This window comes from Ipomoea triloba, chromosome 15 (assembly GCF_003576645.1).
Source record: "Ipomoea triloba cultivar NCNSP0323 chromosome 15, ASM357664v1".
NCBI classification, from domain to species: Eukaryota; Viridiplantae; Streptophyta; class Magnoliopsida; order Solanales; family Convolvulaceae; genus Ipomoea; species Ipomoea triloba.
The window spans coordinates 1,693,042-1,717,642 of NC_044930.1; the positions used below are offsets into that span (position 1 = coordinate 1,693,042).

The 24,601-nt window shown below is 31.8% G+C and overlaps 1 protein-coding gene and 4 long non-coding RNA genes across 7 annotated transcripts; 3 read left to right on the forward strand and 2 right to left on the reverse strand.

Moving 5' to 3' along the window:
• The first annotated feature begins 52 nt into the window (after positions 1-52).
• On the forward strand, positions 53-1,990 carry LOC116006317. The gene is made up of 2 exons (XR_004095110.1): positions 53-463; positions 1,682-1,990. It is a non-coding gene; the product is annotated as an uncharacterized LOC116006317 (long non-coding RNA).
• Positions 1,991-11,737: 9,747 nt separating this feature from the next.
• LOC116007150 lies at positions 11,738-13,310 on the forward strand. The gene is made up of 3 exons (XR_004095204.1): positions 11,738-12,124; positions 12,217-12,279; positions 12,956-13,310. It is a non-coding gene; the product is annotated as an uncharacterized LOC116007150 (long non-coding RNA).
• A 1,189-nt stretch (positions 13,311-14,499) lies between these two features.
• On the reverse strand, positions 14,500-17,291 carry LOC116006984. The gene is made up of 3 exons (XR_004095191.1): positions 17,167-17,291; positions 15,929-16,055; positions 14,500-14,838 (listed from the first exon to the last, which is right to left on the reverse strand). It is a non-coding gene; the product is annotated as an uncharacterized LOC116006984 (long non-coding RNA).
• A 109-nt stretch (positions 17,292-17,400) lies between these two features.
• On the reverse strand, positions 17,401-23,798 carry LOC116006983. 3 transcript variants are annotated; one of them, XR_004095190.1, is made up of 6 exons: positions 23,388-23,798; positions 22,944-22,988; positions 22,108-22,169; positions 21,313-21,389; positions 17,709-17,827; positions 17,401-17,615 (listed from the first exon to the last, which is right to left on the reverse strand). It is a non-coding gene; the product is annotated as an uncharacterized LOC116006983 (long non-coding RNA). The 3 variants fall into 3 exon arrangements; XR_004095189.1 differs by having other exon boundaries at positions 17,709-17,832; XR_004095188.1 differs by lacking the exons at positions 17,401-17,615; positions 17,709-17,827 and having other exon boundaries at positions 21,088-21,389.
• LOC116006982 lies at positions 18,686-20,480 on the forward strand. The gene is made up of 2 exons (XM_031247537.1): positions 18,686-19,071; positions 19,362-20,480. Exon 2 carries the CDS (start codon positions 19,369-19,371, stop codon positions 20,350-20,352), a length of 984 nt encoding a protein of 327 aa, XP_031103397.1. The 5' UTR covers positions 18,686-19,071; positions 19,362-19,368; the 3' UTR covers positions 20,353-20,480.
• Positions 23,799-24,601: the final 803 nt, after the last annotated feature.

The following is a 24,601-nucleotide window of genomic DNA, read 5'->3' on the forward strand; positions in this document are numbered from 1 at the left end:
TATATATATATATATATATATATATATAGACCGAGAAAGAGGAAAAATAGCTTGGTCATTTCTTTGTTCCAAATCCATCTCTGTTTCTTCTCCTTTACTCTCTACTGACCCTAGAATTTGGACCTTGAGCTATGTTTCTACTTTTATTTCTAGATTCATCTTTCAAGAGGTGAATCTGACCTTACATTTGTAGAAAACCCAGTGCCTAACAGTTTTAAGGAGGGCGGAGACGAAGAAATCAAGAAAAGGATACTTCACGCGATGTTGATACTCCAATGTTTAATCTGTGTCTACTACTTCAAAATGAAATTGGTATTTTCTCTCAAAACTATAAATATTTTGTACTGATAAATTTTACCTCTATGTCCGTGAGAGGATGTGTAAAAACTTGGAAGTAGAAGATTTTGTATCTGGAGGAGCTCTATATGGTTGGTAAAGATAGCCCTGAGATTGCGATTTAATGGTAATTTTTTTTTCTCAAAAAGCTAATTGAAAATGCTACTTTGAGTAGCATTTTGAATTTTAGTATTTTAGAGTTATAAAAAGCTTATTAACCAAACAACTAATAGTGATCAAATAAGCCAAAATTGGCTGATAGACTGATTATTTACCAAACAGGGCCTTAATCTACCTCTGCATCTTTAGCGGAATCTGACCACCATGGGGGTACATTTATAAACTTATAATAAGATATTTCATGAATTTCAGCATCTAATTCATATATAGATGTTCAAATTATAACAGTCAATCTAGTTTTTGAAGTGTTCAAACCATTACTTTATTTTATATAGCAGTACTTGATCTGTGCTACTATGAAGTTCCATTTTCTGTAAAACTTATTTGTCAAACCACATAGTTTCAACTTTCAAGTTTATATAATTTTTTGGTTGTAAAACACCATTCAAAACTTTAAGCTAACTATACTTCTTAAAAACAGAAACCTGTGAATGAATTCAAATATTTTTATTGTTTTAAATAAAGATTTAAATCCGAATGTATCTTTCAAAGCATCTTTCAGCAACATACAGTGTGCCGTATTTATATAGAGTAAGAATCAATCTCGTTTATTGCCACTTAGGCATGTCCAGTGTGCTCTGTGCTACTATAAAATTGATACTCTGGCTTGTGAGTATGTTGACAATCTGAAAGGTAACTTTGTTTTATTTGTAACCCAAGTTTTTTTTTTTTTTTTTTTTTTTTTCTAAATGATCATCTGAAAGATGACTTTATTTTATTTGTCATATATAGAACTATCTCTTCATAAACTGCAAGTTAAACTATCTCTTAATAAGAAATAGAGGAGATACAGATTATTTTTAGCTTGGCCCCATTAGACAAATTCCATGCATTTCTTAGAACTCTGACTGGAAATACAATGAAATATGTACATAAATTTACAATAATAATTTATTATATTAGTAACAATTGTAATGAGCAAAGCTCTTTGAGTTGGTATATATCTGTTATGGAACGAAACTCAATTGAAGCTTGATTGGATGAATGAACTGTTTTGCCATAACTGAGACTGGAATGGAAATTGAACATATACTCATGACAGAGTGTTTGCTCACCGCACAGATCGACTATTATTATAGCTGTAAATTCAGAGGTTAGGAAAATACCTTTGAATCATGGAAAACCACTTCTTTAGACTTGATGGCTTCACTGCCTTTTCTTTCAGGAAAGTCGAACTACCCAACCACTTGAACCTTCATTGCTCTACTAATCGTTGTAAGGTGAAATCTCATGACCGTGAATGTAGACTGGATACATTCTGATCAGAGATTGGATGCGAATAGGCTGCGATATTGTACTGATGGTGTTTGAGTTTGAAACAACTACATCTGCGATATTGTACTGATGGTGTTAGAGTTTGAAACAACTACATTATACATGTATTTATATTACAGCAAACATCTTTTATCCAAACGTTTGTGTCGATTCGACGAAGTATATTTAAGGAATATGACCGCTATTAATTCGTGATTAATGATTTAATGAAATGTTTAAGTCGTAATTCGAAAAGGCTTATCCAAAAATTTGGTTTAAACAAATTACATACTAAACGGTGCCGTATTAAATGTATCCTGAACTTTTTACCCAAACTCTACAAAACGACAGCCTATTATTTGGGCGGGAACTTTTCACCAAAAAGATTTTGTTTTATTATATATAACTAGTAATTGACCCGTGTGATGCACGGAATCCACATCTACTTCATGTTTGTATAATAAAAATATTAAAAATTTATTTTAAATCAGTAATGAATAAGGTATGTAATATATAAGTACTTAACTTTTCGAACACAAATTTTCATAAGTTAGTGGAAACAATAATTATTATAATGTTACGGAACAATAATAAATGAAATAACCTTTGTTCACACAAAAAATTAAAGATTATTAAAGACTTCTTGGTAAACAACATTAGTAGTTGAATTACAATGCATTTCTGACTCATTACAAATTAAGATTTTGAGACCTTTGTGATTGCTAACTCGAGATGCTGCAACATATAGTTGACCATGAACAAAAACCGGTTTCTTCAATAGCAGACCCACATGAGAAAGCGTTTGTCCCTGACTTTTATTAATAGTCATTGCATATGAAAGCATTAAAGGAAATTGTCTCCTTTTAAATTTGAAAGGCAATCTCGGATCTGACGGTGTCATAGTCATGCGAGGAACTAACACCCTTGTACCTGCATTGTTACCGGTCATTATTTTGGCTTCTATAACATGTTCAGACAGTCTAGTAACCATCAACCTAGTGCCATTGCATAATCCAAAGGAATGGTCAATGTTCCTTAGTAACATGACCGGTGATCCAACTTTCAAGGTTAAAGAATGATTAGGTATGCCTGATGCTCGCAATCCATTTAGAAATTCTGGAGTGTGTACGTCTACAAGGACACCGCTGTTTGTTTCAGATTGACACATAGTGTCACAACTAAAGTATGTCTTGCTTTCAGCCACATGCATGTTACTCATATAATCATTTACAGAGTTAACAACATCAAGTGTTGGTGCTAAAATAGCCCGGCTTTCAAGGTAACTGTGCTCACATTCGCCATTCCTAAACATCGGAAATATGTTTTCCACAATCGTCACGATCGGGTCACCATTATAGTTTAATAACATCTCATCTGGTATATGCACCTCTGCATAACCATCATTCGGACCCCCAAGAGTACCATCTCCAACTGTTGCAATCCACCTAGCAAATTCCTCAAGCTGTTGCATTTCAAGACCAGGTAGCATGGAATTTAGACGGAGATTTTTTGTCAATCTAAGAACTTTACAACTATTCCACAAATATGATGAATTGATAGATGCAGATACAATGTCTTGTCTAGATCCTTTAGGGATCACGGGTAGTATTTGCCTAAAATCTCCACCTAATACAACTGATTTCCCACCAAATGTTTTATTTCCACTTGACGGATCCATAACTCGTAGTAAATCTCTCATTGTTCTGTCTAATGCTTCAAAGCAATGTTTGTGCATCATTGGAGCTTCGTCCCATATGATCAGCTTTGTTTTCACAATCAACTCAGCAAGATCGCTACCAGGTTTAATATTACATGTTGAGTCTTCTGTAATGGAAATTGGTATTGCAAATCTTGAGTGTGCAGTTCTTCCACCAGGTAAAAGTAATGAGACTATACCACTTGATGCAACATTGATAACAATATCGCCTTTAGACCGCAATTCCGAAGACAATGCCCTCCATAGAAACGTCTTCCCGGTTCCACCGTATCCGTAGACAAAGAACAAACCACCTCTGTTAGATGCAACATCCTCAAGTATCGTTGCATAGACTCCTCTTTGCTCATCAGTTAGTTTACGTGACAAGTTATCACTTTCTCTTGCAAGAGCTTCACGGTCATATGACATCTCTTCAAGTAACAATCTATTTGCATGTAATCTTGAATTGGCATTTGGGGGAAATCTTTCAATGATTTGCAGTAAATTGCTAACAACTTCTCCAACTCAACCAATGCTATATTTTGTTTCTCATCATCTGTTAACACCAAATCTACATACAAAGAAAGGGAACATGTCAAAGACCAGCAATTGGTACAGTTGTGACATAATCAAACGAATAAATAAGGTTCTTCATAATCATGTTATATATCACCTGGTTCCGAAAGACATCGACGTTGATTGAATTGGATATCCTCTGCGAGATGCAGCCATACTTCATTCCATACTATCTCCAGCCGAGCCAATGAGTTTGATATCAACAATGTCACAAAAAGTTTTCGCATTGAATGAGCTGATGACCAATGGCTGACTTCTGTTATTGCATCAATGTATTCTTTATCATCATCTATTAAGCCTCTTGCATAACATGCATCTCTAAAACTCGCATACTCTTCACCGTTAAGTGTTCGTATGTCTTTAAAGCAAGTTGGACCACGTACTATATTTAACAAACATCTAAGGTAATACACTTCACCACTTCCTGGCGGAACGTAAAAAATACGACCTATAGAGAATCCCCTTTGCCTTGGAAGCCATTCCCTTGAGTTTTTTTTCCAAACGAATTTTTTGGGCATCTCAATATAAGTCAATACCCTAGCATCGGCATATTTTTTGTTAGCATCAAACCATGTAGTGAACATACTTTGTCCAATAGTCTGACGTTTTAACACAGAGTCAACACTATCATCATCGTCGAACACAATCGACTGGCAATCCGGTAAGTGAAAGCTCAACCTGTTCACTTAACCTCTCAACCGCTGGATTCCTGAACTGCACATCGAATCCAAACAAACGCCATGTAGCCTCACACGTAGATACATATCGACAATCGTAGTACATGCTGATCTCATCGACTGACTCGGTACCATCTCCGTTAATGGTGCTTTTATAAAATTCCGTTGTGACTCGATCATTCCCTTTATTGACATAATTGAATAAGTATTTAATAGATCGAGACTGATTGCACCATTCAACGTTCATGTGTGCGCGGTATTTCAAAAGTAAGTACCTGTTGTGTGGAACAACGTACCCATTATCTAGTTGGATACCGTTCTTTTGTACTGTGAGGCCATCATCTCAACGCCTGTAAATTGGGTATCCATCATCATCAAAATGGGATGAGTCAACAAACTTTTTAGGAAAATGCTTTGAGCACCTCCCATTAACCATACATGGAGAATGTTTCCTTGCAACTCCACATAGTCCATGAACCATGAATTCCTCCACTGCATTGTAGCAGTCAATGTCATTGTCTTTGGTTGGAATCTCTGCAGATATAATGGAGTCCATGAATTTGGTAGAGGACAGGTTATCGCTTCTTTTTAAAAACAGCAAGATGTGTGCATGTGGTAGGCCACGCTTTTGAAATTCAATGGTGTATATAACTGTTCAAAAAGAAAAAATACATAAGAAGTTAAACAATAACTTTTTATGCAACAACATACTAAAGTATATATAGTTTTAAATACATGTTATAATCTACCTGCTGATACTTGACCAAACAATTCACCTGACCGTAGTTCTTTTATTAGACAATCCAACTTCATTTTAAAAATTCTACACACAATATCAGGTCTGTCTTCAGCCTTCAAGTTTCGTGACCCGAGGTAACGTTGTATCTCCGGCCACTTTGTATTACACGTAAATGTAATAAATAAATTTGGATACCCTATCCAACGACAAATGGCCATTGCATCCTGATAGTTCTGAATCATATACCTAGCTCCACCCGTAAAGCTCGATGGTAGAATTATGCGCTTTCCCTGCGTGCTGGGTTCAATTTCACCGCGAGTCAATGCATCGGACAATCCTTTGTATGCTTCGCACCTAAGAGCTTTTTGATTGTTCCTTATGAATAAGAACCTTTCCGATTCAACCATGGTGTAAGCATCAACTAAAAACTGTTGGAAAAGCCTCTTTGCATAAAGTATGGTAGAAATTTCTCCTAATCGTTCATGTATACGAAAAGAAAAATACTCTCTTGCTGAAACCCGTTGTCTCCCTGTACTTTGGCATGCACGATGTCCACCAAAAGGGATATCTTCCCTAAACCCGTCCTCGCCATACGGGAAAAGTAGTGGATACTGCAACGGTAAGTATGCTGGGTTCAACTCACTTATTCTTTTTAAGGTAACAGATTTAGACTCAACCAATATGTCACGCTCGCCTAGCATTGGGTCAAGGTCACCAACAATAAGTGCAGCAACCTCTGAGGCTGTCGGTAAGTTATATGTTCTAGCATCTTCAGACCTTTTACAAATTAGTCTCATTTTAATTTCAACTCGTGGGTTAGATTCGATCTCAAATTTAGCATTGCGAAAAGATTTAACCAAGACATTGTGCTCATCTAGAACCTCCTTAATGTCAGCAACAACATCAACGTGTCTACTATCATTGTCTTGATCTTTCCTAAATTGAAACCCATTGGCCAACAAAATTAGAATACCCTTCAAGAAATGAAATAGTAGGAAACGTAGATGTACAAAAAGGTAAGTATTTATAAACTACCTGACAGAATTTATACGATTGTTAATCTCATGATCTGTGTCGTGAATATACAACTGTGCAAATCTCGGCTGACAACCATCAGTTGGTAGTAAACTACCAATTAGGTGAAAATTTTGTCCATTGATTCTAAATACCGGTGGTGCACTACCATTATTTACAGACTTGTCAACCTTACCACCCATTGATGTAAAACAGAACATACTATTGAATGCCCTTATGTTATCCAAGAAACATGTTCTTTTATCTCCGGGTTTAAAAAAGAGGTCGTATAATTTTTGCGGTGGACGTGAGATAGTCGGCAATGTAATCTTCCCGTGACCGCAACAAATTGAATACTTAGGGGACCTACTATCTCTAGCCTTGTTTAATCTTTCCTCGTACCAAAACACCGATGAACAATGTTCACACGTATTGTTAGGGTCACCAAAATCTGCATATTCAACTGCAATACTTATAAGTTTAGACATATATAGAATAACAAATCCTCATATAATATGTGTTAGAAATGTATATATTACCGGGGGTTACAAAGGGTGGAGAGGGAATTTGCTGGGCAACCGCTTCGAATTCCATGTTTAAGTTTCGCCAATAAGTGTGTGTCTGTTGTTCATTTTCCATGTTATTTTGAGCAGACCTTTGATCCAATAATCCATGAATCTCAACATTATCTAATTTATCAGGAGACAATTTAAAGATGTGTGAATGAAGAATGTGTATTCAAAATATTAAATATTTTTTTAAAACTTAATTAAAACATTAAATATAATATATACCATTGGTTACATCGCTTAGAGGTATTCTAGAACTACAGCTCTGGTTATGGTCGATGTTACTACCACTTGCTACACCATGAGGCGATGTACAATAAGTGTTGGAAATTGTTGTATGTAACACATCTGCGTAAAAAATACGTAATTATCCTCACATTGCAAATACAATTTCAAGCATGCCATAATAAACCATATACTAACCATTTGTTATTATACTCAGTGGGGTAGACAATGATGCTTGAAAAACACCATAAAAACCACGTTGAGTTGTATTACGGGATCCATTATTATTTGTAGGATAACAATTTTCTGCACACATAACATTAAATATGTTTGAATTAACAGCAACTAATATGGAGTAAAAATAGTTATACGCATACAATGTTTATTATTACTGTTATTATTATTAAGTAAAAAATTAATACAGTTATTATTAGTGCAGTAAAAAATAAATAGAAAAATAAAATAAATAATAAATAAATAAATAAATAAATGTCTCTACTCTCTTGAACCTCCGGTTCTGATTTTCTCAGTTCGTAATGACTACTGTTCACTAAGAAATGACTTCTGGTAAAAAAAAAAAAATCGGTAGATGTAGCCTATTTAATCACTAAGAAATGACTACTTAAATTACTGAAATTTAAGACAATAGAAATTGATAACTTACCTTTGTAATTTGGATTAGCTTTCCTCTTCTGACCAATAAATGTAGAAGACTGTAACTTCTTCATGATGAGTTAATCTGTCCTATGAGAATTCTGTATTCCGATCGAACTCAGATGCATGATGGAAGTGAAAACATATGAAACTTTGTATGAATCAAGAGTTTTAAATTTTAGAACTCAAATTTATGTAAGAAGAATAAAAGCTAATCTCTTAAAGCAACTGTACAGGTTCATATAAAACATCGTGCTTCTTGGGTACGTATGTGAGACTGTATTTTCCCACTATGATTAATAGTGTTTCAATATACAGAGGATTCCAAAACACAGTATTACCGTAAGGAGAGATACAGAGAGGCTAAAACTATTCACCCAACAAAGAAATAGAAGCAAACTAATTATTAAAAAAATCCAGAAAATCAAGATAAACTACCTGGTACTAACAAAGCTAAAACAAAACTCATAATTCTAAGTCATGCTTTCTAATGCCATCCAAATATTGACAATCATAACTCCTTCACTACTCAAATTATGTCTTTTTCCACCTAGCTTTAAAATCCATACATGTACCCACCTAATAGGAAATGAAGGCAATCGAAGCCTAAATATTAATAAAAATAATTAGAACAATAAATTAAATTCAGTATTTACCTTTAGAGGATAAGGAGAGGACGTGATCTATCCTGTTTCGTTGCAAACCTTTTTGATGAGGCCTTCGCTGCTATATAACAAAAGATTCAAACATTTCACGACCAAGGTGATGATGACTTGAAGGCCAAAGCTTGAAGAAAGCTATGAAGGCAGTAAATTGCCGATTAAGATTTAAGTGGAAGATTACTTCTGAGTGTGAATGACTTACTTTATAGTTGGAAACACATTGATTTTTATTGCCAAGCTTTGGAACAGACAATTTCAGTTCCCAATGCTTTGATATTGAAAAAGGTCTGCCATCCATTAATTTTCATCCTTTTCTATGTGCATTGAAAACATAAATAGTTTAATATATATGTCAAATACAAATTACTATTAGCCAACACTGTGAATCTAGAATACTATCATTGAGCGGGAAAAATTAGTTGACCTTTATTGACCTGTTTGTGGCTTTTATATATTCTAGTATGCCACCCGTGCGATGCACGGACTAAAGATTTGAAATCTTAAAATTATGCTATGTTATTAAAAACTATAAATGCTATTAAATTTTATATATAAAAAAGAAATATGAGTATCATTCATTTATAAGATTTTGTTATTTAATAAATATATATATTGTTATTGATTTGTTATCATAAAATTATGAACATACATATTTGCAATTAAATTAAGAATTGATATTTACGAAGCGTTTGGTTGGAGAAAATTACAATTACATTATCACTTAATTCTAAAGACAAATAAATTCCTTTGTTTGGTTGGAGATAATTGCAATTCCATAGAATAGTAATTCCCTTATTTTTATGGAATTAAAATCTCATGCCCCCTAAGATTTTAATTCCATGGGTTTTAGGAAGAAACAAATATAATCCTGAGAAAAAATTACCCTCCAATTTTTAACCTAAAATTGATGTTTGACATTCCCTTGATGATAGTGTATATTATTCTTCGACTATTGTCAAGAGAGAACGTTGTACATGAGTAATAATCATTCTAGGTCAATCTTAATAACGTATGTTTCTCAAAACTCTTAAGTGTTTAAATTTGATATGTGTATATAGTGTATTTGCCTAAATTTTGAACAGCAAAATTTCAATAAAATATAGTATAACACACATGCGTTACACAACAATATTTAAAAAATATTGAACCATAACCAATTAGTATGAAATTATGTAAAATATTACACACATAACATAATTTTTTTTACATATATAAAAGTTATAATTTCGTAAACTTTAAATATATCTATTACATTATATGTCACAACCCAAAGAATATCCTAAATCTAAATAAATCATTTACAATTTATATTAGGGTGTGTTTGGAAACTCGGAAAATAATTTCTGGAAATCATTTTCCAAGTTTTTGGTGTTTGAGAAGAAGGGGGAAAATATAGTCAATGGAAATGAACTTCTTGGTCAATGGAAAATAAATCCAATTTTATGGAAAATGACTTCCCCTTTTTTTTGGGGGAAGTCATTTTCCAAAGTTTGCTTCTTCCTTCTCCTTTGCTTCTTCCATCTCCTTAGGCCTCCTAAATGCTTTAACTTCTTCATCTTCATCCCATCTTCTTGACATCTTCAACTTTTCCTTTTTGTTTTTAAGTAATAATTTATTTATTTTTTATTATGAGATAGATATTATGAGTTTTATTTTTTTTTATTTGACATCTGAAACCAGTCGGCCACTTTTATTTTTTATTATTTTTTTTAATTTTTTTTATGAGATAGATATTATTTTGTTGTGATTTTTTGTGATTATTTTATTTTTTGGATTGTATATTTGTTATAAATGTTGTTACATTTAAACAAATTAATTAAAATATTCAATTATATAATTCTGTTCATTTTCCTACCCATTTTCTGGAAAATGAGCCAAACACACCAACGCAGTTTTCTGTTCTGCAGCCAAACACAAGAAAGGAAAATATTTTCTGAAAAATGACACATTTTCCAGAAATCATTTTCCAGAAACCATTTTCCTACTTTCCAAACACACCATATTGAAAGTTAAAATAACGCACATAATAAATCAACTACTAATAATTTAATTTGAATTTTAAATTACAAATTACTTAAACACTTTTTGTACACAATATTCATAGTTTTACTGCAATGATTATTTGAATCACCGCAAATCAAAAATTTAAGTGGTTTTCGACTACTAAATCTAGATAAAGCCACATAAAGCTGTACATAATTAGAAATATGATATTTAAATAATAAACCAACATGCTTTGAAGCTTATCTTTTACTTTTATTGATAGTTATGACATAGAAATTTGGAAAAATATAACACCGCATCTATATGTAAAAATTAAGGAGTATTATATTATATATACAAATTATAATATAATTATATATTTAAAATTTAATATGATCTGGTGAAATAACTATACATGTGCAATGCACGATATATATATATATATATATATATATATATATATATATATATATATATATATATATATATATATATATATATATATATATATATATATATATAGGGTATATATATATATATATATAGGGTAGAGTTCAGGTGTGGCCGGGTCATTAGGTGTGGTCGTGTGGCCTATTTTCAGCCATTAGATCATATCAACTCATCAAATCAACGCGCAATATATGTATGTTACAGAACACACCATTCTACGTACTAAAACGCACCAGAGGACCGATAAAACACACCATTCCACACAATATACACAAATGCGTCTATTCACTTAAAATTCATCAATATACTTAATAAAACACATCATTCTACATATTAATTTCAGTAAGATTAATGAAATTGGACGGTGCTGATTAGGCCACACGACCGCATCTAAACTACAGTCCGCATATGAGCCAACTTCTATATATATATATATATATATATATATTATAATAATTTAAGTTTAACAATATAAGAACAGATTACAAAACATAATTTTTACAGATCTAAATTTGATGTAGAAAATAATAATAATTTTTTTCTATTTAAAAAAAATAAATTTTACAAAACGTTAGGAGTATATGTTAAGACTCGATATTTATCCCAACCCATTATAATAACTTGGATTATTCTGATATTAAAATCTAGCCCAACACAATCTGATCCGACCCAACTAACCCAAACCCAACAACCCGTCCTATAAATCCTATAACCCACCCGTTTGAAACCCTAAAACACATATTCTTCCGCAGGCCTCCTTCACTCCACTTTCCGCTCCTCCCCATCATGTCTCTTACAGCCGCTCTTCTTCTGGCACCCTTATCCCCCCACCAGCCGTGGAGGAAAGCGAAAGGGAATACTGGTCAACCATTTAAGAAATTTGATTTTGCGCAAATTTGAAATGGTGATCGGAAATGCGGTTACGATGGGTGTTCGGGAGCTCTGAAATGGAAAGATTAGATATGTTTCTCAGTGCTTGGTTCTGAGGATAGTGCCGTTTCCGTTCAGGAATTGCAGGTGAACGAAGAAGAAGAAGATAAAGAGCAAGAAGAAGACCCTCAATTCGGTTTCGGCCATTCATGGAGGTGGAGATGTTGGCAATCACAACGGTAATATCCTCAGCAATACCCTGACTGTGTTTATTTGTAGTTTTGTATTTATTGGTATTTTTTTTCTCATTCTTCAGATTTTTTGGTTATAGATCTGGAAATGTTCACTTTGGTGGAAGCGGAGAGCCGGAGACTATGCCAGAAGACCCTGACTGGTATTTTTTTCTCATTCGATTACCTGTTGAGCAATGCTATTTCTTTTCATTAGAGTTTTTTGTGGTAAATTTTATTTATATTATTCCAAGATAAAATTACTAATTTTATACAAACACATACATACGTATATTCTGTAGCGAAGATAAGAAGTCTTGTTAAAGAATTTTTTTTTCATTTATTGCAGAATACTTAATCATCTTTCATCATAGATAACTCTGTTGCTCAACAGTTGTGCTATTGATAGAATTTTACTTCATTGTTTGGTTGTACTCTTAGTAAGTTACATACTTCATTGTTATTTGACTCTACTGAGATGAATTTATAACATACATTACAACTATGCTTATTAATTATTATAAATATGTTCTAATTTCTAAGTTGTCAATATCTTTTAAAAGTGTACTTTCTAACTTACATGAGTTTGAATTGCATTGCTATTAAGATCATACTCTGCTATGATGATTTCAGGTGTCAATGGCAATTGAAAGTCTTAAAAAGTGTTATTGTAAAATAGAGGAATTGCATACTATAAAATATGTACAATTAATTCAAGTCTTCATAAAATATAGCTTTAAAGTGGTACAAAGGGAATTAATGAGTAATGACTAATTAGTAGTCACCTCTAGTTTCTTGATCTTTTCCTTTTGCTTTAATGATCTGCTATTGTGATTTCAGGTGTGCATTAAGGATCCTTGGTTATGCAGGGCCACAGGGTGCTTGGTATCCTGTTGAAACGGATTTCTAACAGTTTGTGCATGTGTGTCCAGATTATACTTTGCCTCTCCTAGTCTCCCTTTTCTCCACAACAAATGAGAATCACACAATCATTTATCCAAATATCATTGCATACATATAAAAAATGGGAGAAGTTCATACACTAAAACCTTACCTTACCTCTTGTTTCTTGTCTTTCCCTTTGCTTTAGTGTAAATATGGGATTTTACCTTGAAACATGTATTTACAGGCAGCTTCTAAGTATTTACAGTCGGCTTCTAAATGAAAATTCAATGTTTTTAAAGCATTTACGTAACATTACAGTTCTTTATAAAATAGAGCTTTAATAAAATAATATGAATGGAAATAATGACTAACCACCTCTTGTTTCTTGATCTTTATCTCTCCCTGTGCTTTAAATCTGAAATGGAAATATGGGATTTCAACAGCAGGGCAAGTATTTAGTCTTTTTCCCACCAAAATATAAATTCAAAATGAGTAATCATTAATTTTAGCATGCTTGTACTTAACTTGTAAAATTGAACTTTGCATTAGTAAATGATACTAATTAATTACTTATCAATCAATGGATACTTTTGTCAGCTATTAATAGCATTGAAAAGTGGAATATACAAAACTGATTCCAAGGCAGATTAATTTATCAGGTAATAAATACGGAGTATTAAACAACAATTTTAAAAGGAAAATAACTGCTACCAAGGCATTTGAATTCATCAGGCAATAAATATTAAACAACAATTTTAAAGGAAAATAAAGTCTCAGGCAATAAATATTAAACAACAATTTTAAAGGAAAATAAAGTCCCCAAAAGTTGAGCAGGAAAATGGAGCCAAATGAGAGGCCAAATCCCCTCTCTTTATTATTATAATAAGAGATAGAGATAGAGATAGAGACTAGTATTTGTCCCGTGCGATGCACGGCATAAAATTTAAGTAATTTTATTGTTGATAATGTTTTTAAAATGATAAAATCAAATATTACTCTTGAAAACTCATTCTAAAATGTATAACTCTTTAGAAATACTAAATTGATTGTTTTATTGAATATCAAACCATACTATTAGCATATACAGAGTATTATTATGTTATTAGATACTACATGCATGATATAGTTATAAACAAATAATGCATCGTAACAGAGTCATTAATACTAAAAAAGAAAGATATCACATTATCACATGAGATTTGAAAATTTTACATTGAATAATTATGTTGATTTGATATGAATAATTATTAGCACATATATTTAATTAAAATATTAAAATAATACCTATAATAAAAAATTTAATTAAAATAATATTATATAATAATAAATTCATAAAAAAATATACAAACAAAACACCATAACAACACTACAAATATAAAATCACAAATTATAAAGTTTAAATATCATATTTAATTATTTCTATATATATATTAAACACATATTATATTACTAAATAATTGTTACTCCCAATTAAATGTAAAATAATAATTTTTATACTATTTTTTAAAACAAAATTTTATACAACTATTACACGCCCAGAACAAACTACCCCAGTCCCCAACCCATCTTCTGTGCCGCCCAACCCCGTCTCTCTCAGCCTCGCACTTCTATCAACGTCTCTCTATCTCACAGCCTCGGCGGCTCCGCTTCTCCTCCATCGGCAGCTACGAATCTTTGACTCCGCGCTCTTATTGTCTCTCTCTATCTCGCAGCCTGTCCGGAACCGATTCCCCTCCATAGGCGCCTACGGCTATCTACGTGCGGACCTTCCGAGTTCGAAGCCGATCTCTCAGGATACCTGTGAGGCAATCCATCGAACATGTGGTGTGTTTGAATCGCTTCATCGTAAAGTAAGTGTTTTTATTAGTCCAAAATTCTTGTACGAATTAGAAATACGGTTTGGGTTTCACCTTTCAATTTTCGTTTCATCTATCTATTCCTCTTCCAGTTTAACAAATTTCTTTTCCAATGTCAGAAATTAATAGGTTCATGCTAGTGATTCAAATGCAATATCTTATATTTGAATGATTGTGCCACTGAGTGATTGCTTTCTTTGTTAGGGTTTGGTAATAGTAATTAACTGTGTAGACTATTTGATACAGAATATGAAATCTGTTTCTTTCCATTTCGCAATTTGGATTCTCTGCTCTGCTGATTTATGTATAAAATTTTCTTCTTTCGTCTGCCTGAATATATTTGAAATTTTTTAGATAAATAATTTATTAAATAAATTTGGAAAATTAAGCTTATTCCTACAAACAGAATAAGAATATAAAAAAAATATGTATACACAATTCATAACATAAAATTACATTAGGAAATACTATGCACACATTTGTTTTTTTTTTTTTTTAAAACCTATGCACACATTTGTTAAATATTACTTTTACCATGAATTCTGCTCCATTGGAAGTACTACTTGCAAAAATTAATTGAGACATAACATGCATTGATCACTCTTAGGCATTGATTATCTTCTTGTTTGCCCTTTACACCACCCTATCTATAAGGTGAATTAATTCTATAGCTTTTTATTTTGAGTTTACCTTTTCAGTATACATATATATGAAAATATTTAATAGCCAATTTGAGTTCATGCCAAAAGCCAATATAAGATCATCCAAATAGAAGATGATCTTTTGCTTGCTTTACAGGTATATAATGATGATTTTTTGTTAATTTCCTTCGTGCATATATATATGTATATCTCTATATATATATATAGATACACACACTTTTGCAGAATCATGGACTTTAGCAACAACATTTTTTTCGTTGAGATTATCATGATATTTGTCTATAAGTTTGGATTAAATAATAAATTTGAATACAAACTGAAGTTAAAGATTTACTTCTCTACTGTTTTTATTCTGAATCTCTATATTGGTTTATGTATTCTTAAGGTAGCAAAAAAAATTATCACTGTACCTTTATTTGAATCTATTTCCGTCTTCCTCGAGCAGCCAATGATAACAGATCCATTAAATCCTCTTCATGACTGTTTGTACTGGTCTATCAAATTTCAACTTGATTGCTTGCAACTGAACCTTTTGTACTGTATTTTCATGTGAATATAATTATTACTATGATTAGTATTGTTGCTATTTTTTCAATTATTTCTTAGTAATTTATTTTTCTTTCTGCAAAGAAGTTAATTTATGATGGAATGTATGGTTAATGAATTACGGTAATCTTGAATTGAGGTTTTATTTTTCTTTTCAATTTTGTAATTTTTTAGGATGGATCATGCAATGGGTTTATGAAGTGGTATTGAGGAGAATAATTTTTTATGAAGTGTCCTACGTCAAAGAGGATTATACCTAGGCTATTGAGGAGAATTAACAAGTAATAATTGAATAATAAAAATTTATAAATGGATAAACCTCATATTTCCTTTTTTTTTTTATATATGAAATGTTGTATACAATGAAGTTTTTAAGAATTTTTAACTTTAATATATAAATTGTAGTTGCTACTATTGTAGTGATAATTGATTATTTTACAAGAACAGTATGAAACAATTAGAGCTTAGGTGTAGACAACTCTTTTACAAATTATTGTGAACATGTACATGGGTCCACCTTGCAAGGTGACCCGGGTTCATGGCATAATTTGCAATAATAATATTATATAGATAGATTGGCCCAATTAGATTGGCATGGTGCACTGTTTAGTAAATTCTGGTAGTGCTTTATATATTATTTGCGGCCCACTCTTTTTTCGGTTTGCATCTAAATGTACCAAATTAGCTAACCATGTTGTTGAAGCAAACATCTTAACAGAGGACCTAATGCTTGGTCAAAACTACTAATCGCTAGAATGACTATTACCCAATCAGATCTAATGATGCCTTCCAAATTTAACAGAAGACAATTTGCACTCATAATGTCATATGCAATGACTATTAATTTAGTTTACAAAATTAATTGTAAACTAAAAAATTAATTGTGATGAATAAAAAATTAATTGCTACTTACTAATGTAATTTACAAAGAGGTTTTTAATAATTTGTAATTTAATTTTTCTTTAAATAATATTCTTTATTATTATTATTATTATTATTATACAACAACACTTTATTTTTGTTAATATAATATTTTTCCGTGCATCGCACGGGACAACTGCTAGTGTATTCTTAAGGTAGCAAAAAAAAATTATCACTGTACCTTTATTTGAATCTATTTCCGTCTTCCTCGAGCAGCCAATGATAACAGATCCATTAAATCCTCTTCATGACTGTTTGTACTGGTCTATCAAATTCCAACTTGATTGCTTGCAACTGAACCTTTTGTACTGCAATATGTTTTACTGCTGTGAATGCTTTCCTAGTAATATGACCATAGATGACCTGCTTAATAATAGCAAGAGTTTTTCTTGCTATTGTGATCATAATATACTCATTTCAAGTGTCAATGCCATGCTTGGTATGCTGTTGAAATTTTAAAAAGGGTTTCTATATTACATTCTGAGCATGTGTGTCCATACCATTGCTTGCCCCATTCATGTGGTTAGAATGGGATGGACCCGTTTATTCTTTTCCTTGGGTTAAAAAAGCTGTATTTATTATACCATAATAATTTGATTGCTCCGCCACTTTATATTGGAATGGTTGTTTCTGCAAAATTTAATTTTATACAAACAGTTGGTGCACAATATGTGTTTATGCATTCATTCACTATTCCACCAAAATTAGAGAAGGAAGACTTACCTGCTATTATAGCTGAAAATGACACTTCATTCTTTAGTTGCAGTCTCGATGGAGCTTCTACTTTGTCGTTTTATTGCAGCCTCAAAGAGTTCATATTGCTCTCCAATATGACAAACTGACTACTCTGCCAGCAGGAACAATTTTGCCTTCTTATTTATAATGTTGAAGTAATGTATAGGTTGGTGTAAATATTTATTTTGAATTTTAAATTCATCTCTATTAATTTAAATTAATGTTAGTTTTGGAATTTGTAAAATTCATTTGTAATTCAATGCATATAGTTATTGAAACTTGCAATTATGATTTGTTTCTTGTAGTAAATGTGAACACAATAGATGCCTACCATTGAGCATTAAATGTAAAAATAATTCTAATTCAGATGTTGCATAAAGACATGATGTTTAATACAAAGATTTCGTTTCCCAAAGATGTTTATTTGTATTTCGAACAGACTTTTTTTCAATTAAGCCATTTAAAATAAATTTGATAATTAATACAGGCATCCCAAAAGTTTCTTTCCAAAACGGCGGCGTATTGGGTAGGCGGGAATTGGAACCAAAAATTTTCACCAAAGGATTTTGCTTTATTATAGATAGGATAGGATTTAAAATAAATTTGATAATTAATATTGTCGAACCGAATATATTCGAATAATGTTGTCGAACCGAATACGAATAAAATTTGAGATTCGAATATTTATTGAATACGAATAAAATCTTAGATTCGAATATTTATTGAATACGAATATTCGAGTCGAACCGAATATATTTGAATAATGTTGTCGAATCGAATATGAATAAAATTTTAGATTCGAATATTTATTGAATACGAATTCGAATAGTTCTCAAAATAGTCAAATTCGATTTGAATACGAATTCGAATAGTTCTCAAAATAGTCAAATTCGATTTGAATACGAATTCGAATAGTTCTCAAAATAGTCAAATTCGAATTGAATACGAATTCGAATAGTTCTCAAAATAGTCAAATTCGAATCGAATAGTTAGATATTTGACTCGATTCGATTCATTTACATCCCTAATTAGAATCGATAATTATACATACTTAGGATTATATTATACATATAAAAATATATTAGGTATAAAATAGGCCGTTTAATTTAATAGGCTTTAAAATAAAAAATCTCCAATCTGCCGATTTCGTGTATATATACACCCCGCCATTGAACTCTTAACCCATAGGCCATAACAACCACAATACCAATTTCAATCGCGCCGAAAACCTAACCCTCAACAGACTTACAAATATCTATCACAAATGGAGAATTGCAAATTACCCAGGGATGCGCTGGAGAATTGCAAATTACCCAGGGATGCGCTGATCGAGATTTTATCCCGAATATCGGTAAAGGGTTTGATGCGATTTAAATGTGTTTGTAACTTTTTTTATACTTTGATAAAAAGAGATCGTGACTTTATACATAAACACTACGAAATTAGTCGGAAAAAAAATGATGATTTTTCTGTTCTAGAGCTTGATGCTTCTTATTGCTGCCTAGATGGTAATAATTTATATAATTTGGTTTACAAAGAATCTGAGTCTGATGAGATCGGGCGCATAAAGTTAGACATAACAAATTCAAGAACAAGGTATGTCATATGTTGTGATGGCATGTTATGTTTGATTTTTGGCAGAGGCGATATGATTCTCTATCAAAGTGATGGTACAAACTTGATTTTTGATATTCTGATATGGAATCCATTTACTCGAGAAACTAAGAATTTACCCTCTGTTAAGGTACCTGCCATAAAAAAACCTGTTGAATATTGGATAACAAATGGGTTTGGATTTGGGTTGTCTAAAAACATGTCTTGGAAGATTGTGATGCTTTGGTATTTTCAATATCCGCATGTTGAAAGCAAGGATATCTATGAAATTGTAATGGTTTGTAGCCAAATTGGTGATGGTTCATGGGGTTGGAGACAAATTGATGAGGCTCCGCATGTTCCTGTGGATTCCAATGAAAGTTTTTATTTAAAAGGGAGGTATTATTGGCGGTCTAGTGGCCCGATAATTCGGCAGCGGCCTGGCGACCCAAGGATTGGACGTTTGGTTTGGTTTGACTTTAGTGATGAAATTTTTGGGATAATCGAGTTCCCATCTCATAGCAAGGTTGCTTCGGTTACCATCATGAATGACAACATCGCTTTACTTAGTTGTCGTGGTTATGCAAAGGTTGGGGATTGCATTGAGATTTTGTTAATGAACGGAAATGATGGTAATATTTGCTGGCATAAGCATGCAAGCATAGACTGCACCAGAAGTATTGACTATCATAAGTATTGGACTCTAAAAGGAAACTGGAATGAAACTTGGAAGCCAATAGGGATTTGGAAGTTGGGAGGTCATGATCATTTGCTTGTATGTCCGGGATATGAAGGTCATAGGAGTGATAACAAAAATAAGGGGTTCATAGCGTATGTAATTTCCATTGATCTAGTAACCCAAGAATGGAAGTTTGTTTATTTAACTAGAGATGGAAGGACTATTAATATTCTTTCAAACTCAGATGGTTTTGTTCAAGTTTGCAGTGAGACGAATTCGGCTCTTGGTCCAATATGCATTTTTCCAAATGTTCCTATATATGCTCGAGCATTTAGTGAGAGTTTAAAATTACTTCAATAATGAAAAATTATACAAATCTTATACTCCGTACCTTGTTACTTGCACTATTGCAAGAATCTACTGTATTGCTTTCTCTTTCTACAAATATTGATATATAATAAAGTTTAATATTAACTTTCATTCTTGCATAACTTCTCTCTTCCCCAAGAGTATATCTAAAGTTTACATTAATGCCAAATTAAACTTTCCCAGACGAGCCACAACTCAAATTATGAATGGATGGATTCCAGCATTCACAGCTCTTCTTAAATGAGATATTAAAGATAGAAATTTCTTTCAAGTTGAAGAAAATTTCATCTGTAATATCTCATTCAAGAGGCACAACATTGCTATATTGTGTAATACATAACTTTGTATTTTAAGATGTTAGCTTTTCATCATTCAATATACACATACTCGAGTAATAGTTTCGAGTTCATCTAAAAATAATAATTATTAGAATTATTTGTGTTAATATGTGTGTCTGTGTGTGGACGGACATGTTATTAGAACACAATGTTTTTTTTAGAAGGTGGGGAGTGTTAACATTAATTTTTATAATTTTGTTATTACACAAATATGTTACTCCTATGTTTTATGCAACATTGTATATTTATCAAAAGTAATTAAGAAAAATACTTTATCACTTATGACAATTCAGACAAAATGAAGAGCTAGCATATTTGAGTTTATTTTTTTCTTGATTTAACAAAGTTCAGTGGGATGCTTTTGGGTCATATATAATTTGGCCANAAAAAAAAAAAAACTTTTTGTCCATTTTTTGTTACTCCCTATATAATAATATAACTATAACATACAATATTTTGAATGCAATGCATAAATTTATTTCCACATCTCTTCTCTATATATAAATATAATTCTAATGTTTAGTTTACTTTTATCTTATTTGTGTATACTCTCTTTTATACTTCTTTAATTAAAGCAAGCCTAATGAATTTTTAAATGAAGAAGAGCATGTACCTGCCTTCAAATTTATGGATCTCCCATTTGCCTGTTAAGAGGTAATGTATTCTAAGAGTATTGGAATAAGTTTAAACCTGCATTATTTGAATTAAAGTAATTAAAATATCAGTAATTAGTATTTTTTATATAAATATAAAAAATTGAAATTAGGATGAATACAAAATATTGAGTATTATTTATATTCTGATGTAATAGTGAATGAATGTGTGACCTCAGATTCTGAAAAATCTATCATTAAAAATTCATATCTCCAAATTGGTTGTGAAAATGTGTAGCTGGAGGAAGCATACTACTGCAAATAGAGGTAAAATTTAAATGCACACCTAATCTTAGTTGTTTAATTCAATTATGGTTACTAACTCTACACCTTTCTATTTAATAAATTTACCAACAGATGAAGAAACTGGAGGAAGGAGCAAAGAAATTCGAGAGACCGGAGTGAAAATACCATTAAACTTATTTTTGAATTTGACAGTATATATGCAGATCGAGAATGCAGAGTTTGGAATCTGCATGGGCAGATGAATTGGTCACATGGATGAAGTTTGAGAAGAAAGATAAGGATAAGTCTCACAATGTGAGAGCAACCTAAGAGTCAAAGATCCTTAGCCAGTTGGTACTAATGTCTAAGACAGATATCAATGTCAATCGACACCTTCAAATTTTTCACCTCGGGATGAGGAGGAGATCAAACAGGGTTCTACTGTTTTTTTATCTCATCAAATTTACACAAGACAAATCACAAGTCCAAACAAATTGGATCTAAAAGGTTTCAATGTAAAACTGACATACCTATGCAGCATATTTTTCTTTGAGATTTAGCTTTACAAAAACTAAGAGCTTCCATTACCAAACTGCAATATAAAATAAAAATAGTAATAAGAAATAGTGTAGTATTTAAGTAAATATAAGTATGGAGAGATACATAGATACAAATAATAATAAAGTTTGGCTGTAAGATGGCCATACATAAGCATCATATATCTTTCATATATCTTTCACCATGTATGACATTAATTATAAAGCAATTGAATATAAAAAATTTTAAAACTATGCTCTAGGTTCTTGAAGGCTCAAGTATTTATAGGCTCAACTATAATAGTAGACTAGAGTCAGTTAATCATATTAAAATTTGTAGATCTAAAAAAATACAATTTCAGGAAAATGGGAGATCCATATTGTTAAATCTACATACTTGGGATACCATTATGAAATATGGATTTTCAAGTCTAAGCAAACACACACTTGAAGATTGATCAGTCAGAAGTTGAACTTACTCTTTATCCACAAATGCGAAACAAACTGCTTGGAACTGCAGAATACATTTTCTTACAAAAAGGTTGTACTTAAAGGTCATCTAGATCTTTGTTATGTTAGACATGTGGGCATGATTCAAAATCCCCTGCTAAATCTACATACTAGGATATCATGATGAAATATGGAATTTCAAGTCTAAGAAAACACACACAGAAAAGAACACACAAATTCATAGTATCATGAACAAACATTTATAGCCAAATAAAGACAAGTTAATATCAAAGATGATTTTTCTACTAAGTGGCTAAGCATTATTAAAACAATATATCAAAGATAATTTAAGTATGTATCAACTTAAAATGTTTTAATACCAAAAATGAATTTACAGAGTGTTGGTGATCTCCCTTTTACTCCACCTGCAATAGAGACCTGCTTTAAAAGTTTGAACATTTCTGCTTATAACAATCATAAATTACCAGTATTGTATCCGTGCTAAAGACTTAAGTCCAAATAGCTGCTTAACTTGATTCTGATTTGAATCTAAGAAAATAGAGAAAGTATTCCAGGGATAGTTTCTCTAATATTGTTTGTATAGTATTCTGATTTGAACCTAGAATTGAAATTAATACGCAAAAGTGATATGCATGTGCTTAAAAATTATAGATTTTCACATATCTATACTGTAAGAGGAGTAAGGCAGTAAACAAGAAATAGAACTCAAGCTTAAACTGTTAGGGTTTTATGTATCGAACTCAAATTGTAGAGATGTGTATCTTAGAATACCCATTCGGTAGAAGATATAGTATAACACTTACCTTGGGTGACCGATCCAACCTAGACAGTAAAGTATTGTGCTACCCGAACCGATCTGCAGGTGGTATTGAAAATCCAACACAAACAACGTCGTCAAACCATAAGGTAGGGCTATTTACAAGAATTGCCTGCGGGCTGTGGGAGATTTAGTAGTATTCTATCAAAAATTGTTGAGTATCAAATACACGGACTAGAAATCGACAGCGAAGATTCACGTGAAGTGAACCTTCTGAAAATGCTTCACAAAGCAGACTGTACAGATAACCGTAGTACATGGTGTGAGGTGGGGAAAAGTCTAGATAAAATGGCGAAGAACACAAGTGACGGGACAGAGAAATGCAATTGGAAATTGGGAGCAGATGTTGGAGTGAAACTTCTGGAATCGGATGGAGGGATTGCTAATCTAGAATGACCTTGCAGTGGGAGAATGGAGGCGTACATATATTAATATTAATCTAATTTAATATAATTAATATAATATTATGTAATATAGTATATAATATTAGGTAATTCATTATTAATAGGATTATTGTGGTCCAAAAATAGGATTAATATTATTAGTAATAATTAATGTGTATATATACTATTTGGAGTTAATGTGTGTCTATGAAATTCGTGATTAAGAGCATGTCTCAAAACTAAAATTGATATTCTATTCACAATGCTTCTAATTCAAACACACATCTGAAAAACTTAATTAAAGAGAGATATATACTGTAGGAAAAAGAGAGAAACATGAATATTTGGACACAGGTAATTATTAGCACACGTAAACCTTATCTGTGCTTTATAAGTTTTCAAGAAACTCTATAAATTCTTCTCGAAATATGAGACTTAAACAGTCAAGTATAAAAGGGACTCTATACATTTTTAGAACATATCTCTCCAAAAATTCCTAGGTAAACACTCCAACATGTGGTAATCTATATAAAAGGGACTTTATACACCTTTAGTTATTATTGGGTCTAAGATGAAACATCATTAGCAAAACAAAGGTACTTCTCTCTACTCAAATTTTAGTACAGTTAAGTTTAAGTCTATATATATATGTGGTTAATAATAGATATGATGGCGGTAAGCAACAGTGTATATATATTAATGCATATGAAGTATTCAACACACTGTTAGACAGAATTATATGATACTTACATGAATTCAACACACTGTTCGACAGAACTTACATGAATCGCCGGTAAAATTCCTAGATCTACCAACT